Here is an 18229-nt window from a genome sequence, read left to right on the forward strand (position 1 = left end):
AAGTCGGGGAACTTGAAAAGTAACTTGCAAAGCACTCAGATGGTGAATTCAAGAACAATCATGTCATTTGACTGATAAGGCAGAAGTGTTTTTGTATGCAAGGAACATGTTCTTTTTTGCACATTTCCCTCAAATATGAAAGAATTTGGTCTTTACGTTGCACACCTTGCTCCTGCAGGCGAATTTGTTTGTCTCGGAATTCTTGCTCCTTCTGCATTCCTCTCTTGGACTTAAACGCAGCAGCTTCTGCTCCTGAATGAGTTGTGCAAGCATGTTTGCTTGCAACGGTCGCCTCGCCCTTTTTCGTGGGGCCCCGTTGAGTTCTGGTGACAAGTATTTCGTTCCGCTGGCTCAACTGCTGCGGCAGACTGTTCATATGCTTCACACGCATTGTTCTCTACTCTTTATTCATGGTCCTCATACATGCTGGCGGGTGACGCTTCCTAATCTTCTTGGGTTCTGTGCCCATTCTCCATTTGGTGGATGAGCTAGGAAGCAATGAGATACTAATAATATATGAAGCATTTTGAAGCATTCTTCAGTGCAAGCAAATAATATGAATCTACAGGCTATTAAAAATGGCAGGGTGTAGTATTGCATAGCACTAGAAAATTGCAGTGACATGCACCTGCAACATATTCAGTACTGCTTAATGCTGCAAGTATGACGAAAGGTTTTCTATTAAGGAAATTTTGTGCCACCATGCATACCTTGTATTTTATAATGCCACTGTTAACAAATATAGCTGTGCACAATAAGCAGATATGTGAACTAGGAGGCTGTAGCACTCCCAAAATGTCGTTTATATTTATTACCAGTAGTTCATAAACACCACATATCTGCAGCAAAATGCGTCCAAATTGTGCTCGTCTTACCTCCTTCTCAGTGTAGCACTGGCTTTCCTCCATCTCTCTCTGGTCATTTATCGGCAGTTTATTCAGACATTTGTAGATATCCCATTAATAGGGCCAAGTTATCCGTCCCTGCCCAGTCCCCCCCTTTTTTTTGTTGATGTCTCTGCAACAATAAAAAAAAAGGATAGCGATTTGCTAATACATTTTCAGCACATACACAACTACTCTCTGCAATGTCATCTGGCCCCGAAACATATAAATAAATAATGTGTACATCTCACGTATGCAATGTGTTGGCTGCATGATATAGTGCGCGACACGCCGCTGATAAAACGACTGACGGTGAAAAACTGATTAAAATTTAGTGCAGTGCTTCTCAATCGCCCTGCACCGCTGAATGTATCGTAAAATATACGACAAGCTATATCTCAAGTTCGTATCGGAGCGGAAGCTTCGACCGCCAGGTGACGGCTTTCCGACATCGCCAGCTGGCTGTGCAGCCAAGTGAAAACTTGTCAGCTGCCCCAACGAGCCACGATCGCACAAGGAATATTCACAATCCTCTTGGGAAAATTACTGTTAAATTACCGTACTTTATACCGTGGCAGCCGCGTCTTCAAGCGAACTGTGCAGCGCGATGTCGGGGCACATTAAAGCCCCAAGTGATAGCTGCACACGGCAACTGATGACCCTGCACGCGATGGAGCCGTTTTCTCTTAGCGCGAAGTCATGCTTATATCAATATTTACCAAGATACGCTTACCCGTACCTAACAGGTACAAGTTCGCAATTTTCTTCTTCGTTTCTCGCCAAAGTTTCTTGATGCGAGCTTCGCGCAGCTTTCAACTATCAACTGGTAAACCTTGAAGTTGCGCTTCGCTCTCCTCAAGTCATTAAGATGGTCCTCCCATAATTCGATGAGAGCAAATGTTTCCACGGTGCTCCAGTGTGCTCTTTCTTTCGATTCTACAGCCGCTGCAGCCGTAGCCATCGCACTACACCGTTGACACGGGCGATTTTAACAAAGTAAACGATGGTGCTGTGGTTTGTGGTTTACTTCAGCGGCAGCAGTATACTGCTGTCGCTGAAAAACAAAATGGCCGACGGCGGCGGTGGCCGCAGCCGGCTAGTCCGGGTATTACTGATATCGAGAACAATCGCATGAGACAAGACCAAATTTCTCGGCACAAATACCTGTTCTTTTCATGGCGTTGAAAACAACATAACTTTCAGCTTCGCTAGTACGCATATTATTTTTTCACTTTGCGTGCTCTCGTCACTCACTTGGTGTAAACAGTATACTTTCAGTTCGAGAACGAATGCGAATGAGTTCCCAAATTCATTGGGTGAAAAATGTCATTCAAACCTAATGACAATAAAAGTTTTTCGTGTAGCAGGTGAATAATGCCATTAGATGCCAATATCATTCGATTCGAATGACATTAAATTTCTTCGGCCTGAGAGGGGTATAATTGGCTTCTTTTTAATAATAAAATTAGAGATTTCATACAACAATGCATCCCTATAATTACTGTAAGCGAGCGTGTTACTACACCTTGGTTCAATAATACATTAAAATGCCTCAATAACAAGAAAAGGCTCTTTCGCACAGCAAAAAAATAACAATTCTAATACATGGCAGAATTATTACGAAGCCGAAAAATCTATTTAGCGCCCATGTTTTTAAAGTTAGCAATCAGTTTTGAATACCACACTCCATGAAATGCTACGCACAAACCCTCGTCAATCCTCGAGATGCATGAGCCCTGACCCTAGCAACCAAATAACACTTTGTGATGATGATACGGCTGTAGTTGCAAAACCTGATGCTGCTGAAGTATTAAACCGCACATTTATTTCTCTTTTCACTCGCAAACCAGATGGGGATCGACCTACTTGATTTTCTGTCCTTTTGTTTCCCTGCCATGCATGATATGTCATTCGAACCCCCCGGTATTGTTAAAATAACTGATGCTTTGAAACTAACCCCATCAGCAGGTATCGACATTACGCTAAGGTACTAAAATATACAGAGCATATCACAAGTGTCCTATTGTCTCATATCTCACAGCAATTGCTTTCATCGGGCATTTTACCGCACGACTGGAAAATGGGCAGAGTCATTCCAGTACCAAAAAAAAAAGGGCCTTTATCTTCCCGTCATAACTACCGTCTGATATCCATTACTAGCGTTCCGTCTAAACTAATGGAACATCTAATTTTTTCTCACATCACGAAATTTTTCGTATCGGTTAATTTCTTTCACGCTAACTAACATGATTTTAAAAAAGGCTTTCCTTGCGACACTCAGTTAGCTCCATTTATTAATGACCTAAGCTCCAATTATATGACAACATTTTAGTGGACGCCCTCGTTTAGACTTCGAAAATGCATCTGACAATGTCCCCCACAAACGGCTCTTTTCCTGCTTTTCCTTATCGATATAAACGACCTGCCAACTGACATATGCTCTAACATGCGCTTATTCTTTGACGACTGTGTGGTTAAAATTACAGTGATCGCCAGCTTCTTCAATCCGACATAGATCGCATTTAACTTGGTGCAGTAGATGGCTAATATCTCTTAACGTTAAAAAAATTCTTTACTTTCTTATCACAGGCATCCCTCTGAACCGTCAGCAAAGTACTTAATTGCTAACTAATAAATCGCAGCTGCAACCACACATAGATGCATTGGCCTTCATTTAACACATGATCTTAAGTGGACATACCACGTAACACAAATTTCTAAAGAAGTAAATAGAATTCTAGGGTATTTTCGGCGAACAGCACGTCTAGCACCAACATAGTGCTGACGGCACACTATATTTTATGTGCTGCTTTTGAGAACTATTTCAGTGTACAGCGTGTACCTGGTTCGAGCGCCTAGGTTACTCGGGCACCGACGTATACCTCAATCCCTACCACAGAGGCGCTATTTCCTAGGTTAAAAAGCACTAAAAGACATCGAAAAGCTCAGTTGGCGGTAACCACAGTTAGCAGCATGACTGCTCTTTGTTCCGCCGCATCGGCTTGCTGTGGCTACGCGTAACCGCGGTTGACGCGCTGCTCGTGCACAGAACATGCAGCAGAAGACGCAGCGTTGGTTTATGTCGTCACCGCTTTTGACGGTTGCCAGATCAGCAAGCTGTTCACAAAAAAAAAAAAACGAAAATACTAGTTTTAAATATATATGCTGCACCGATGGAGCTGAAACTTTGATAGCTAGTTGCCTGGCACATCAGGAATAAGATGCAATAAACAGCTTATATACTAAAATTGGGGTCATGACTCCCTTTAAAATAGGAAAATGCGCGGATGCACTGTTTCATGCGTGAAGTATTCCTTGTTTCGTGCGTTGTTGGCAATGGCTGCACTGGGAGCCGTGGAAGACTCTAACTGCTGGTACGGCAAGAATGACAGAGAAGGCAGTGCCGAATATTCTCAGTCCACCAGTGCTGCGGATACGTTCAGAAGCAGATGCTTCGACAGAAACGATAACGTCAACATTCGGGCCCGTGGAGTCTCGCCGGTCAACCTGAACGGAGCTTTGGAGATACCACATTTTTGAGCAAGGATTTAATAAAAGCTGGTGTTGTAAATAATTTTTTTCTAATGAAACATTAGTCATGTTTTCATGCACTGAATACTTGCTCACTAGGAACATTACCAAGCTGAAGATGAAGTATCGCGTGAGCACGGTGGTCAAAGCAGCAGCACGTGCGTCTGACAGCTCGTGTCACCGTTCGTGCACTCTTACTTTTGAGAATGGCGGCTTTGTCTGGGTCTTCGTCGACGGTGCAGAACCCCAAGAATTCTGTTGCGGAGCCTACGATGAGTGAGGCTTCATTTTCCTGCGTACAGCTTTAGCTGCCTCAGCAAAAGCGGCAGAAGGAAACGGTTGAAAAGCGCGCTTGTTCCCAAAACGGGCTGATGACTGTCTGCACTTTGGCGTAGTCCCAAGCTTTCTCGAAGGTTCTATGAGTGTGAGCCTACGTGGCCTTCCTGAAGTTGGCTTCTAGGCACACAGTGTTAGCTGTCCACTTTTTCCAACAGAAAATAATATCCAGGAAGGCTCTGAAAACAGGCATCGCACAGAGAAGCTCACCGCGTTCTCAAGGCCGACGAGACAAACCCGCAAATACTTAGAAGTCGACCTTTCGCATTTTGACACGCGGCGGCCAGCACGAACTTTTGCGCTGCTAAATCTAGGCATCCTTTGGTATTATTTAAAATTTATTATCTGATAGCGAAAGACCGTCAAGCTTCTTGCCTCTCGTTAAAGCACTTCTAATCCTCCTCAGGTACGGCCGCTCAATGGAAACGCACTATAGTATAGGTGAGGCCCGTCGCATCACCAGAAACAGGCGTGCTGCGCCTAGTTACCATCGCCGCCGCCTTGGCGCCACTGCTCCGGGATAGATGACGCATGTGCAGTATATGGTAAATCCACAGAAACGATTAACCATCTTAGCCCCGCCGGGGTGGTGCAGTGGTTACGGCGCTCGACTACTGTTCCCAAGGACGCGAGATCGAATCCCGACCTCGGCGGCCGCTTTTCGATGGAGGCGAAAAGCAAGGTGCCCGTGTGCTGTGCGATGTCAGTGCACGGTAAAGAACCCCTGATAGTCGAAATTTTCGGAGTCCTCCACTACGGCGTCTCTCATAGCCTCAGTAGCATTTTGACGTTAAAGGGAAGCTGAAGCACTTTTCGAAATAATTGAGTTTTCGGCAGCATTTAGTTGTTTTTGGTCCACTGAACAAGAATATCGCATTAAAAAATGTCTTAAATAAACGCAAACAGCTGTTTTTTAGAAGAAAACGCGCCAGCGCCTCAGGGCGCCGAGCGAACGCCACTGTCGCCTGTGAGTGGTCGGGACCGTCGTGACGTCATCTACGGGTGTCCCGCGGTTCTCCGGCCTGCACCGACGGCGTTGCTGCGTAGTGCGTTGCTAGCGCGTTGCTTCAGTTGGCTGGAAAGCCTAGTCTTGAAAATTATGGATAGTGCGGGCAGTAGTGAACAGCTTGGACTCTCGCCATATATGTTCGAGCCATCAGCGGCTGCAGAAAACGGCGGAACCAACGACGCCGCGGAGTGCGCCGATGGTGAAAATGACGCCGCGACATTTTCACGGGTTGGAAATCTCCTCTGGTACGTATGTTTTGCGTAGGTGCTTGTTTTTACATATCTTTGCGAGGTAGATGTGCAAGTGGTAATAAAGTAAATCACGTCGAAACGCTGTTGCTTACTGGCTACTGCATAACAGCCGAAACACCAGACACCTGTAATATCGAATTCAAAACGCCGGCATGTTTACACGAGTCAAGCGAGGTAAAGCATTTGTTTTTCATTTATTTAGAGCACGGTGCCTACTTACATCCGAAAGCCTTTTATTACTACTTTTATTATTGCACTCTGTTCTTTTGCATTGTGAAAGATGTAGTTGCAAGATTCTGTTCAAAAGATGTCAGATTTATACTGATTAACAGCACAAGCGTGAGTGCAACTTTACTAACGAGCACAGAAAACTACTGCCACTGCACCAATATGGTGCATTTTGACAGATATATGTTCAGAGGGTGAATGAGATAGAATCCGAAAGTTAAACTCCGACCAAAGGTCTCAGTTTTATGCTGTACAGATATACCCCCGCGTACTACAACGCTGATAGCACGCAATTAAAAAAAAAAAAAAAAGATACTGTCCCACCGCGATGGCTCAGTGGTTGTTTTGACGAATGTCGTCGAAAGGAAACAGACGGGCTGCCGAGTCACACCTTATTAACTGGTGGGCCTCGTGCCGCCGACCGGTCGCTGCGGCGCACAGGATATGTTCACACGATCCACTATACAGTTATGGCCCTCGGGTGCCGATTGCTAGGACGCTGATTTCAAGGCAGAGGGATTTGGCCCCGCCACAGCAGCCGCAATCCAGTTTTGGGAGATGCAAGGCGCCTGTGTAATATCCGATGTATGGAGATTCAGGCAGGAGAAATATTTACCGAGCCCTTCGCCACTATGTCCTTCACATAGCTATAGTTAGTTCGCGGAACGTTGAACCACACAAGCAAACCACGGACAGGAACAAGCGTACCTTAAACACTAACCTCCCGCCGCTTTCTTTTGGCGAAGGCCGCTCTTGGAGGTGGCGAGGCGTTATTGTTGTGCGGGAACACTGACGGAACGACTCCGGGCATCAGTCGCGCTTATTTAATTGGAATTCCGAGCGCCCGCATCGTTCCCAAGCTCCGATAATAGTCACTGTCACGGAAATGGTTCGAGCTCAACACAGTTGATTTCGTAGGTACGAAATTTTTCCTCTTCACGGCAGATACCCACCGCGCTGAAAGTTTCTTGTCCTTTGGAAACGTGTGAAACACCACATCATCCCGGCCACCAGTGTTCGCGCAGCCGAATGCTGGGCAGAACGACGGCATGATGGCCACTTGTCGCTACACCCACTCCACACAGAACGCTCGAACTAGAAAAAACAAACGGCACTAGCAAAGAATTACGTTGAATCGTCGTTCGCCACGCCAAAGCGCGAGACGCAGCGCAGCAAGCAATGCGGGACGTGCAGGACGGCCGGCCGGCTCCCCGTGAATGGCGTCACTTCCGCCAGCTCTCCAATTTTGTCATCCCCCAACCCGGCGCTTCCGGAGGCGACGGGGGCGTGTCCGCGGCGGGTTTTTAAAAGGCGATTGCGGCTGTTCTAACGGACAGAATCGAGAAAAAATTTACACATATGATTTTCGAGGTCTTTTCTTCCCAACCAAAGCATTTCATGCAATTTGAAAACCGCTTCAGCTTCCCTTTAAACCCCACAGACTAAACTAATTGACCATCTTATACTCAAATGTGATGGTATATATCCGGAAGTCGATGCAGGCGCAGCCACCCTTCGTGAGGCCCTGGAGTTTAAAGATACCAGTGGCCGGGTGAATGAACCTGCGATGGAAGCTAACAAAAAACGATTGGAAGATTGCTGGCTTAAAAGCAGAGAAGTGACATAATGCTAGTAATGTAGAAACAAAAATTTAATAAACAGGATGATGGTTTAGTTAACTGATCTAAAACAATAATTAGGATAAAGGGAGAAAAATGAGCATGATATAGCAACGGCTACCACCCTGTTTCAAAGGGGGCGCTCCTATATTCCATCCATCTATCCATCCATCCATCCAGTTACGGGCGAGCACTTGCTATTTCTTCGAAACGTCGATTTGGTCAGCGCTTGGTAATTTAACGATTTAAGACCAATTGCGCTTCATAAAGTATTAATGATGGCACGCGCATGTTTGAGATCGATGGCAGTTCGTCATCATGGTGCCGCTGCCTCGACACAGAAACGCATTTGCTTCCAAGCTGAAAACAATGGTACTGCAGTGCGCGTCACTTGTAAGCGCACTTCATGGATTGGTCGCCTATTATGTTACCGGCGTTTTAAAAGCACGAAACCGCCTGATAGCTGGATTATCGTATTACATACAATTATCTGCACTTAAATCGCTTCGGGCCGATTAGAAACTCCGTATACTTTATAGCGCACTTGGGTTTCCGTACGCAGTGCTGCTCCGCATCATAATACAGCTTCTTCCTACCTATCCAATTGCTGTAAACATTCTTGTTAAGAGCAACAGTCATAAACACTACTTTACTGTAATTGTCGCAGTCAAAGTCACGGAAGGTAGACAAAAGTTGCGAGCTTCGTTTTAATGCTAAGAACTTTCTTCGAGAGATATTCATGTGCAATTCAGAGGTGAACAGGCCTGAATGTCTGCAATATTTGCGCAGTTTTGGTTCGGTAACTACGCTTGGCTATTAGCGCTTATGTAAGCTATATTCAGCAGAGTGAAGGAAGATGTGATATAAAAACCACTACCTGCTTTAAAATTCTTAATTATATATGCTCCATCGATCTCAGGTACAGCGCTCTAGGCGAGCCACCTCACGTTGATACAAATCTTTACTGGTAATTGATGCCACCCATTTCGTCAGCAGCACTTGTGTCAGTTTTCTAAGAAATGTTTTGCAGAGGTGCTTCCTGTGACTGCGGTCTTCTATTTCCCAAATTAGTTGTGTACATTCCATGCAATGGGGAATAAGTGCTAAATTCCACATGCTACCTTGCTTCCTCGTGTGACATCCAGGAGGTTTATGACCTTTATAAAAATAAAGTTAGTATGTAAATTTACATAGACCAGTCACTTTCAATTTAGGTATCTCAAGTGCACATCAGAGTTATTTTTTTCTCTCTAGGCCGTTGTATTCATGTCAACTTCTTCGAGCCGTGCTATCGCAAGAGCTGTCAAATCGTGGTTTCTAGTTTATTTTTTGCTGCCTTTCATGCCACTTGCAATGCGAATACTTCGTCAACAAATCTAGTGGGGATCCCTTTAAGTGCAGTGAGTATACATTCTGTCATCATTCGGCTTCCCCTTCCCTGATTGGCCTTCCCGGAACTCAGCAGCGTCAAAGGCCACGCTCAGCAGAAATTCCAGTGTCGGCGTTGTGAACGAAAAATCACTGCACGTCTCTGGAAGTAGTTGTTGCCAGATGAGATATGTTCAGGTACTGATTGGTCGGTGGGATCTGTGACATCACTTGACCACATGACATGGTTGAGTTGGCGGCGCTGCCAACAGTGGCTCGTCCTTTGAAAGGGGAAGGTTGGATTGCATTTTAACCCCTGGCACCCTCAGGTCTCGAGCACGCACGCGACCTCTAGATCACGCAGGCCCATTCGACTGTCTTATTTAAAACATGAGCTTATGTATACCTCGGGTGGTCGTTCAAATAATATGCTAGCTAGCTTACGCCTGTGTGTTACCCCACAACGCCCAGCGCATCATAAATGATACGACAAATTCAAATCTCCCGCTCTTGGAGCAAATCGAAACTGGAACTCTGGAAACCACTCTTTACACGTTGAAAATTGTTTTCTCTTCCGGCTGCTTCCAATTCTCACCACCAGGAGGCTGCAAGTTGTCTTTGAAAAATGGCGTCCACCAGCAACTCTCGCGTCGCTATACTATAGTGTTCTAGAATTGAGAAGTGTGCCGTCTGCCGCCGGCGAGCTGGTCGTTTCAGCGATGACAGGAGAGAGGGTGCTGTGTGCAGGAGAAGCGCAGTGAACGCGGAGCAGACAACTGGGTGAACCGCCTTCGTCACCGCTAGTTCAATCGGACTCCGAAGGCGCGTAGCAATAAATTGTGTCGCTTTAGCTCCCACACGCTTGTCTAAATGTATTAAAACGGTTATGTTCATGAACAAAACTAGTTGCCTATAAAATAAGCGGCAATCGTCAGGGAACGGCAATACAAATACAGGCAATGTAAGATACAGATTGCCGACGAACTGACAAGCAACGGCAAGATATATTTCCTGAACGTATTGGGTGCTTTATTCCTCGAACACTAGCGGGAGGTTCAATGACGAATGTCTAACGTATTTCTATGATCATTAAATTTTTAATATTGGATGCACCGGTTTATGCGGGCTAGACTGAAGTCTTCCATCGCCGCTCGCACGGGCTGAAAACGCAGTGAATGGTGTTTTAGGCTAGGCTAGCGTACTTTTTGCGTCACATGTAAATAGAGGTATGCGAAGATTGCTTGAATTCAGGAATTATGTCAGCGCTTACTGATGACTTTATTTAAATGTGGGGGAATACATATGAACTGGCAGTCCTGCTCAAAACGAAATGAATGAATGAGAGCACATAGCAATGAACGAAACCACATAATGGATGACGTGAAAAAAAAAATCGCGACTTAGTGTAAGAATATGGTACAAACGTATAAAACTGTACAGAACTATATGAGAATATTATGAACTGTACTAGGCCGTGAATAAATTAGGCTGCTAAATTTGAAAACACACAAGAGAAAGGCAGAATGATTAAAATCCTCAAACACGATTACTTGCACCTCCTCAGATTTAGGTGCTTTACCTGCTCTGCTTTAGAGGTCTGCTCTTGGTTTAGCGACTTGGCATAAAAACGCAATCGCATGAGGAAGTACAACTTCACTGTGTTAAGTGTCATTTCTTTGTCATGAGTAGGGCAACCAAACTTGGAAACCTCTGCGCTTTGCAAAAACAAAAAGCAAATTCACGCATGCTATTTGCGTTAATCTTTCTTGAACTAAAAAAACAACCGTGAAAGACTCTTCCAGCATGTGCATGAGCTTTGCAAGCTCCGAGGATGGATAAAGAAGACCTCCGTGGTCGAAGTTTGAGATAAATTGATTTTCTTCTTTTTGTGCCGCGCACGATTTACTTGAAATAAGATAAGCGGAGCAAGTACTGCATTTTGACTTCTTCATGAACTTTCTAGCGACATATCCTGCAATATAAGCTATGAGACGGCTAGAACTGTGCCTAGTTACGTATCTGGGGTCATCTGAAGGAAGGGAATTCAAAGTAACTTCGACGTCCTCGATCGAGCCTTCCCTCGCCAATCAAACGGTCAAGCTCATCAATAGGATTTGAAAGAAGCTGGGAAGGTTTCTCGCTTGTACGGCTAATTCCAAGTAAGGCATTTACAATTTCAGCACTACAATTTCCTGTCTTTGGGGGCTTCGCTAAGTTGTAATTAACTGTCACTAAAAATTGAGCCGGCGTGGGATGATCGTTGCAGCCATTAAATTGCCTCACGATGCCGAAGAGGTTTTCCAGTTTGTCTTGGCTTAGACTCGAGGTGATAAAAATGTATGTAAAACCGCATTTCGCAAATAAGTAGTCAACGAGGTCGACTGTGAACTGCAAAGTTACCCGAAGGCCTTCCGCGGTGCTGTTGCTTAGGAAACCATGCTTTGAGTCAACCATGCTTTGAGTGTATTTCGAGAAGGGATGGGTTCGAATAGGGAAGGCAGCAGAAAGAGCGCGCAATAAGCAAGAAGAAAGAACGAAAGAAAGGAAAAGAGCATTCAGTAAAAGAGGGGGGGGGGGGGCGAAAGTCATACGAGACGGACGGAACTGTTACTGTGCTCTCTGCAAACATGTGTTTTCCTGCTTGACCAATAATCGCTCTTTGCTCAACAACGTGCCATAGTACAACAGCCAGAGAAGCAACGCGATGCAACAAAATTCACGCAGGAAACGAGCCGCAGAAGCAGACGCCCCAAGCGTTTCCTCTGCGGCGCGCGCGCTTGTGATGCGCTCTTACGGCTGACAGCGCCACCTACGCTTTTCATCGCTCCGGCGACCACGTCGCTCCCATTGCCGCGCGCCGAAGACGGCACACTTCCCAATTCTAGAACACTATAGCTATACCATGCCGCACGTTCTACTCCAAAAAAAGGTAAGCTGAGTTTTATATATTGCATTTGCTGGTTCATAATTGCTCGTAGTACGTTTGCGAATCTCCCGAAGTGATTTTCATCTATACAAACCAGTTTTATGCCGCGTGATAACGTCCGGAATTTGCGTGTATCACATTTGATACAGTGGGCTTTAGTGGAGCTCCCTTTCTGCTCTTATGTTTCTCCCCGTATTGATTATTTTATCTTGGGTGAGCATACTTTGTAGTGCTGTTCGTTCGAAGCGAAATAATTATCGCTGTCTCTTTTAAAAGGCGTGAAACAGAAACTTAGTCATGCTGTTTGCATAGTTTTGTTCGGATTGCATTGATGTTTACAAATGCGCGGCCTGCCGTTTACCGCGTATTCTGCTCAGTGATCTTACTCTTCTTGTTTTAGGTGGTGCTGTGAAAGATATCCTGGAGCGTGTAGCTGTTGGAGGCGACATTAGTGACTTCAGTGACCTTTCGGGCAGCGACGACGAGGAACGGACTGCAGCAAATATCGACGCCCATTCTGTGTCCAGTGATGAAGAACAGGCAGAGGACTTCTGCGGTAGTTCAGCTGTCGCGTCATCATCTCATCCTGGACGAAACTGGGAGAAAGCCTTGCTGGAGATTGCCCATCCAGAATTTTCAGGAACATTTAGTGAACCGGACGATCTTGAATCTCCAGTGAAGCTTTTTAGAAAGCTTCTCACAGGCGATATGCTAGCAATGCTAGTCGAACAGACAAACTTGTACAGTACGCAGACGTACGGAAAATCGGCGAACACAAGTATTCATGAAGTTGAGCAATACATTGGCATGTACTTACAAATGGGCCTCGTCCAAATGCCAAATGTAAGATGCTACTGGGAACAAGGCACAAGGCACTAACCAGTTGCTGACACAATGTCCAGAAATCGGTTCTTGAAATTGATGGCATGCCTGCACATTGTTGATAATTTCAGTTTCCGAAGAAGAAAAAAAAAGACAAGGTTTGGAAGCTGCGGCCTTGGATTGTCGCCCTACAGCGTAACCTTGAAAGCATTGAACAAGAGGAATACAATGCAGTTGATGAAATGATGGTGCCTTTTACGGGTAGAAGTAGCCTAAAACAATATATGCCCAACAAACCAGTACCATGGGGCTTCAAGCTGTGGGGTCGTGCTGGAGCAACTGGTATTCTTTATCAGTTTGATGTGTACCAAGGCAAGAACAATGCCAACTACACATTTGGACTAGGTGGCGACACCGTCCTGGATATGTGCAGCAAACTACCTTCCGACGAGGGTTTCAAGGTAGCTGCAGATAATTTTTTTTAGCTCTTTGGACCTCGTTGAAGAACTTACTGGCCGTGGTATCCAGTATGTCGGCACTTTGCGCCAAAATCGGCTAAAGGATTGTTCAATCAAGTCTGAGAAAGCCCTAAAGCCACATGGGCAAGGTTCCCACGATCATCGGGTCGACAACGGTACAGGCCTCGCGGTTGTACGCTGGTTCGGCAGGAAAGCCGTAGCATTAGTTTCAAACTTTGTGTCCGTGGAGCCTGTTGAGAAGGTAAAGAGATATGACCGCAAGGCCAAAGTCCACATAGATGTACCGCGCCCAGCTATTGTTGCGGTGTACAACAGTTTCATGGGCGGTATAGACCAACACAATTATCAGGTGGCTCTATACAAATTCAACATCAGATCCAGGCGGTGGTACATGTATATTTTGTACCACAGTTTGTTTTTCTGTGTGGTGAATGCTTGGAACATCCACAGGCACCAATGTGTCCAGCTAAAAACAAAAGCGATGAAGTTACGAGTATTCATTGCAGAGCTGTCAGATTCTTTGATACTCTGTGGAAAGACAAGAAAAGGACGACCGTCTAGTCTCCCTTCACCAGTCCCAAAGAAACGAAAAGTGGCGACCAAGCGACCCCGAACTGAAGTACGGAAAGATGGTGTAGGCCACTTTCCTCTGGTCACAAAAAAGAGACTGCGATGCAGGAACTGTTCGCCAAGTATGAACACATTCAGTTCTGTTATTTGTTCCAAATGTGAGGTGACACTCTGCCTGAACAAAGACAGAAATTGTTTTTATGACTACCACAAGCAATGAACATCTGGCTTGTGCAACCTTCCTGAACTAACAAAGAAGCCCATTGTATCAAATATGATACGGACTGCAGTTGCGCAATGCTTACACATTTTTGTAGTATTTTTGAAATAATCGACTCATGTGTACAACAGAAGTAAATAAACAAGTTATCTCATTTTTTCTTCTTGTGTCTCTGTGTGCGGGCTTTAATGTGAGAACACACAGAAGCAAAATTAAGAGATCATAAGGGTTGAGAAAGTAAAAAAGTGTGTGCATGCAAACGAGAATCTGAAAGGGGAGCAGCAGAAAGCGCAAGCGATCACGTCATACTGTGAAAAGCGGACCTTAAATGCGTCCTCTCAAATTTTTTCAGCCGCAATACCCGACGTTATGAATCGCACGGGAACAAGTGGTAATGGATTGTCGGACCTTTTATTGTAGTGAGGCGGCTCATTGGCACAGAGCGGTTGCGTCACATGGTGCCGTATGTGCTTAGGGTGCTGTTGAGGCAGGCGCCGATCACACACGCGCGTAGAACTAGCCTGAACCAGAGCAGTAACAATGAAAACGCACCAACACAGCCGACGAACGTCCTCCGCGGTGAGCGTCTGTTCTGACGGAACTTCGTCACGGAATAGTCGCGGCCCCGTGGAGAATGATGGCGGAAGCGTCATCCATCACACCCTTGCCCAACCATTGAGGTGCGACACGATGGGCTGCAGCAAGTGCACCTCCTTTAAGTGTCAATGACAGAGGCGTGCACTCGCTAACTTCGATGTCCACTGTCAGTGTTTAAGTAATGCACCTGTCGCGCGTAGCCTTCCAATGGTTTTCTTAGTTCTTGATTCAAATGCGGATGAATTCCTAAATGAGAGATCAACCCGGGCTACCATAATGAGGCGCCTTAGTGCGGAGTTTCTATGATTTGTGCAGACCGTATAGGGCTTCTCAGCCTGCGTTGATGTGAGCGCCAATGTCTTCTCGCCACTGTCCTGCTTTTTTCACTTTCGTAATGCAAAATACTCTACTAGGTAAGTTCGTTTTTGTTTGGAATCGCGTAGCTCAGAGGACATGTCGTAAGTAACCCCGAAACGCAAAGTATTGATTTTTTTAACTGCTGGTTATATTTACGAGCTGTAGCGCATCAAAACGCAGTGGACGCTAAACGAGGATACGCGCGTTCTGACAAGCACTCTGTTTTCATTCCAAGTCCTTCAGTACCTGAACATTGCTTTTAGGTGTTCCGTGGTTTTTTAAAATAATATACGCGACGGCCGTTGGGCCTGTCCTTTAATCAGGACGATGCTAGGTGTAGGCGTGCATTAAATGGCTATCGATTCATAGTGCTCCTGAATATCCCTAGGGGGTCGAAGAATTTTATTACTGATTACAGTGTGCTTAGGACAGAGCCCATTATGTTCGTACAGACGGCACTAGCATGGCCAAGATACGAAAGGTCTATCGTGAGAAGAATAATTGGGATCGAAGCCATGTGCCATGCGCATAGCACAGCTTGCTTTAAACAACACTGGCGTCATTCTTGGGTACAAGACATTATTGCTAAACGTATTAACAAATTTCTTGAAGAACACTCCGTATTAACCGACTTTCAGCATGGGTTTAGAAAGGGCTATTCTACAATAACACAATTAGTTACAATAGTACATACTTTTGCTAAAACACTGGATATGAATGGTCAAATAGACACCATATTTCTGGGTTTTAGCAAATCATTTTATAAAGTTCACCACGGAAAGCTCATTCAAAAACTACAGAACATTAATCTCCCAGACATTTTATTATCGTGGATTGCAGATTACTTCACGAATAGAGTGCAATTTGTTTCAGTCGATACGGGGGGGGGGGGGGGGGTGCAACTCCAGTTGTCTCCCAATCACCTCTTGGGTGCCCCAGGGAAGCGTCTTGGGACGTTTGCTTCTTCAGATTTATATCAATGATATTGTTAATGTGGTTACTCCAGGAACGCATATTCGCTTGTTTGCTGATGATTGTGTCGCATGCCGTCAAATTACGTGTACTAACGATCAAAATGAACTTGACAGGCGTCTAGAAAATGTTCTTGATTGGTGCAGTGAGTTTTCCATGGTTCTTAACACTGAAAAATCAGTTTCGATGCAAATAACACATAAAAAGAACGCGATTAACCACGCGTATACCCTCGGATCATCAACACTAAAGCAAGTTAACAGTTACAAATATTTAGGTGCAACAATAACAAGCAATCTTTCCTGGAACTCACGTATAGAAAACATATGCTCCTCTGCATTTAAAAAGCTATGTTTTCTGAGGTATAAACTAAGAAATTCTCCTTCTCACGTAAACCTGCTGACGTATAACGCTTACATCAGTCCAAAGCTTGAGTATGCTTCGGTTGTATGGGACCCATTTACTAAGCTTAACATCTGTAAATTAGAAAGGGTTCAAAGAAAAGCTGTTAGGTTTTTCTATTCGAAATTTAAGATCACCGACTCCCCCACTGATATCATGGCGACTAATAATATTGAAACACTTGAAACGCGAAGAGGAAAATATCGCCTTGAGTTTCTTTATTCTTTACTGAACCATAAGTTAGCTTTGGATCCTTCGCAGTACATATCCCCTCTGTCCACGCTGCATACCCGACACCATCACATTCACTCATTGACTCCATATTTTGCGAAGACTGACTGTTTTAAATATTGATTTTTTTTCGCGGACAATATCCGATTGGAACCATGTTATGGCACTGTCATCATCATCATCATCATCAGCCTGATTATACCCACTGCAGGGCGAAGGCCTCTCCCATATTTCTCCACTTAACCCGGCACTGTCATAGTTTCGCAAAATTTGTCTGTTCATTTTTATGGATATTCCTTTTGATTGTGTTCTGTATCTTTTGAGTGTTGTTAACAATATATTCCTGTCCTGCTTGGACCCTGAAAAAGGTGTGCATTATGTACTAAATAAATAAATAAAATAAATAAAAAGATAGTAAACGTATCGTATTTGATCCCCTGCACCATGTATGGCACGCCGCCAAAGCCGGGTGTATATATACGTGCTTTTGTATTTTCCAGGTCCAGTCTGCCACTGCGGACGAACCTACACCCGATACCTTTGTGGGAAAGGAACAATACACTTCTGGAAGAATTTTGCTTTCGAGCCGGAGGTAACGAAAACAATTCGTGAGGCACTCAAGACCCTTCAAGAGCGATACGGCAAAAGCTTTTCGGGTTGACCCTACTGTAGTGTTTGTTTGCCAGAACACCGGAGATTGCAGTGATTCTTCCATCCCGGATTCGAGACGAGCAGCTCCACTCGATAGCGATGGCGCGCTTGTTGCGGCGCTTAGTCTTCATAGCTCGCGGCAGATGGCGTGCGCCAAGCGCCCTCCTGGAGACCGGGTTGAAGGCGTCGTCGTAGCGCCCCTAGTTTCTCACGTACCCGACTTGGCGTATTTGGTTAAGGCGTTCGTGTGGGGATCGTAGGGGTAGGCGTTTGATTCCCGGGGAGGGATGCTTTTTTAAGTTAAACAGAACCCCACCGATACCCCCCGGAATCTCGCTAACACTGGTTGCATCTATAAAAGCTTTAGCTATTTAAAAAAAGCTTGAAACGCCCGTATAGTAGAACGCCCCGTCGACGACGAATAAAATGAAACACCGCTAGGAAAACAGGACAAGCGAGCAAGCACTTGCGCGAACACTAGCGCATGTATGTGGTTTGTCCAGTCTTTCCAGCGATTTTTTATTGTATTCATAAGCCTGTACCGACGAGCGTATATTGGCTCTCTTCTGGAGAGACGACGAGCTCGATTCTGCACATTTTCGCAAGAGCCACATTTAGTTTGTGATCTGTTCGCCTGAAAACACAAGAAGGAAATCGGAGAGACCGGGATGAAGCTCATTAGTGAACTTTCGGCAAGGAAGAGGTATAGAGCGTAAGCAACCAGTTAGGTCGCCAGGAGATTCTTGAGAATGGCACATTCCCACCAAGCACACAAA

At 45.1% G+C, this 18229-nt stretch overlaps 1 protein-coding gene across 1 annotated transcript in view; it reads left to right on the forward strand.

Annotated features, from left to right (window-relative positions):
• The first annotated feature begins 15234 nt into the window (after positions 1–15234).
• The window catches only part of LOC146188067 (transient receptor potential cation channel subfamily M member-like 2), a 178464-nt gene continuing 175469 nt past the window's right edge, over positions 15235–18229 (forward strand). Inside the window, 2 exon segments of the mRNA XM_084604991.1 lie at positions 15235–15253; positions 17303–17394. Coding sequence (XP_084461117.1) covers positions 15235–15253; positions 17303–17394 — 111 coding nt within the window.

The sequence above is a fragment of the Amblyomma maculatum genome, chromosome 5, assembly GCF_055883805.1.
Source record: "Amblyomma maculatum isolate TAMU_Amacu chromosome 5, ASM5588380v1, whole genome shotgun sequence".
Classification (NCBI taxonomy): Eukaryota; Metazoa; Arthropoda; class Arachnida; order Ixodida; family Ixodidae; genus Amblyomma; species Amblyomma maculatum.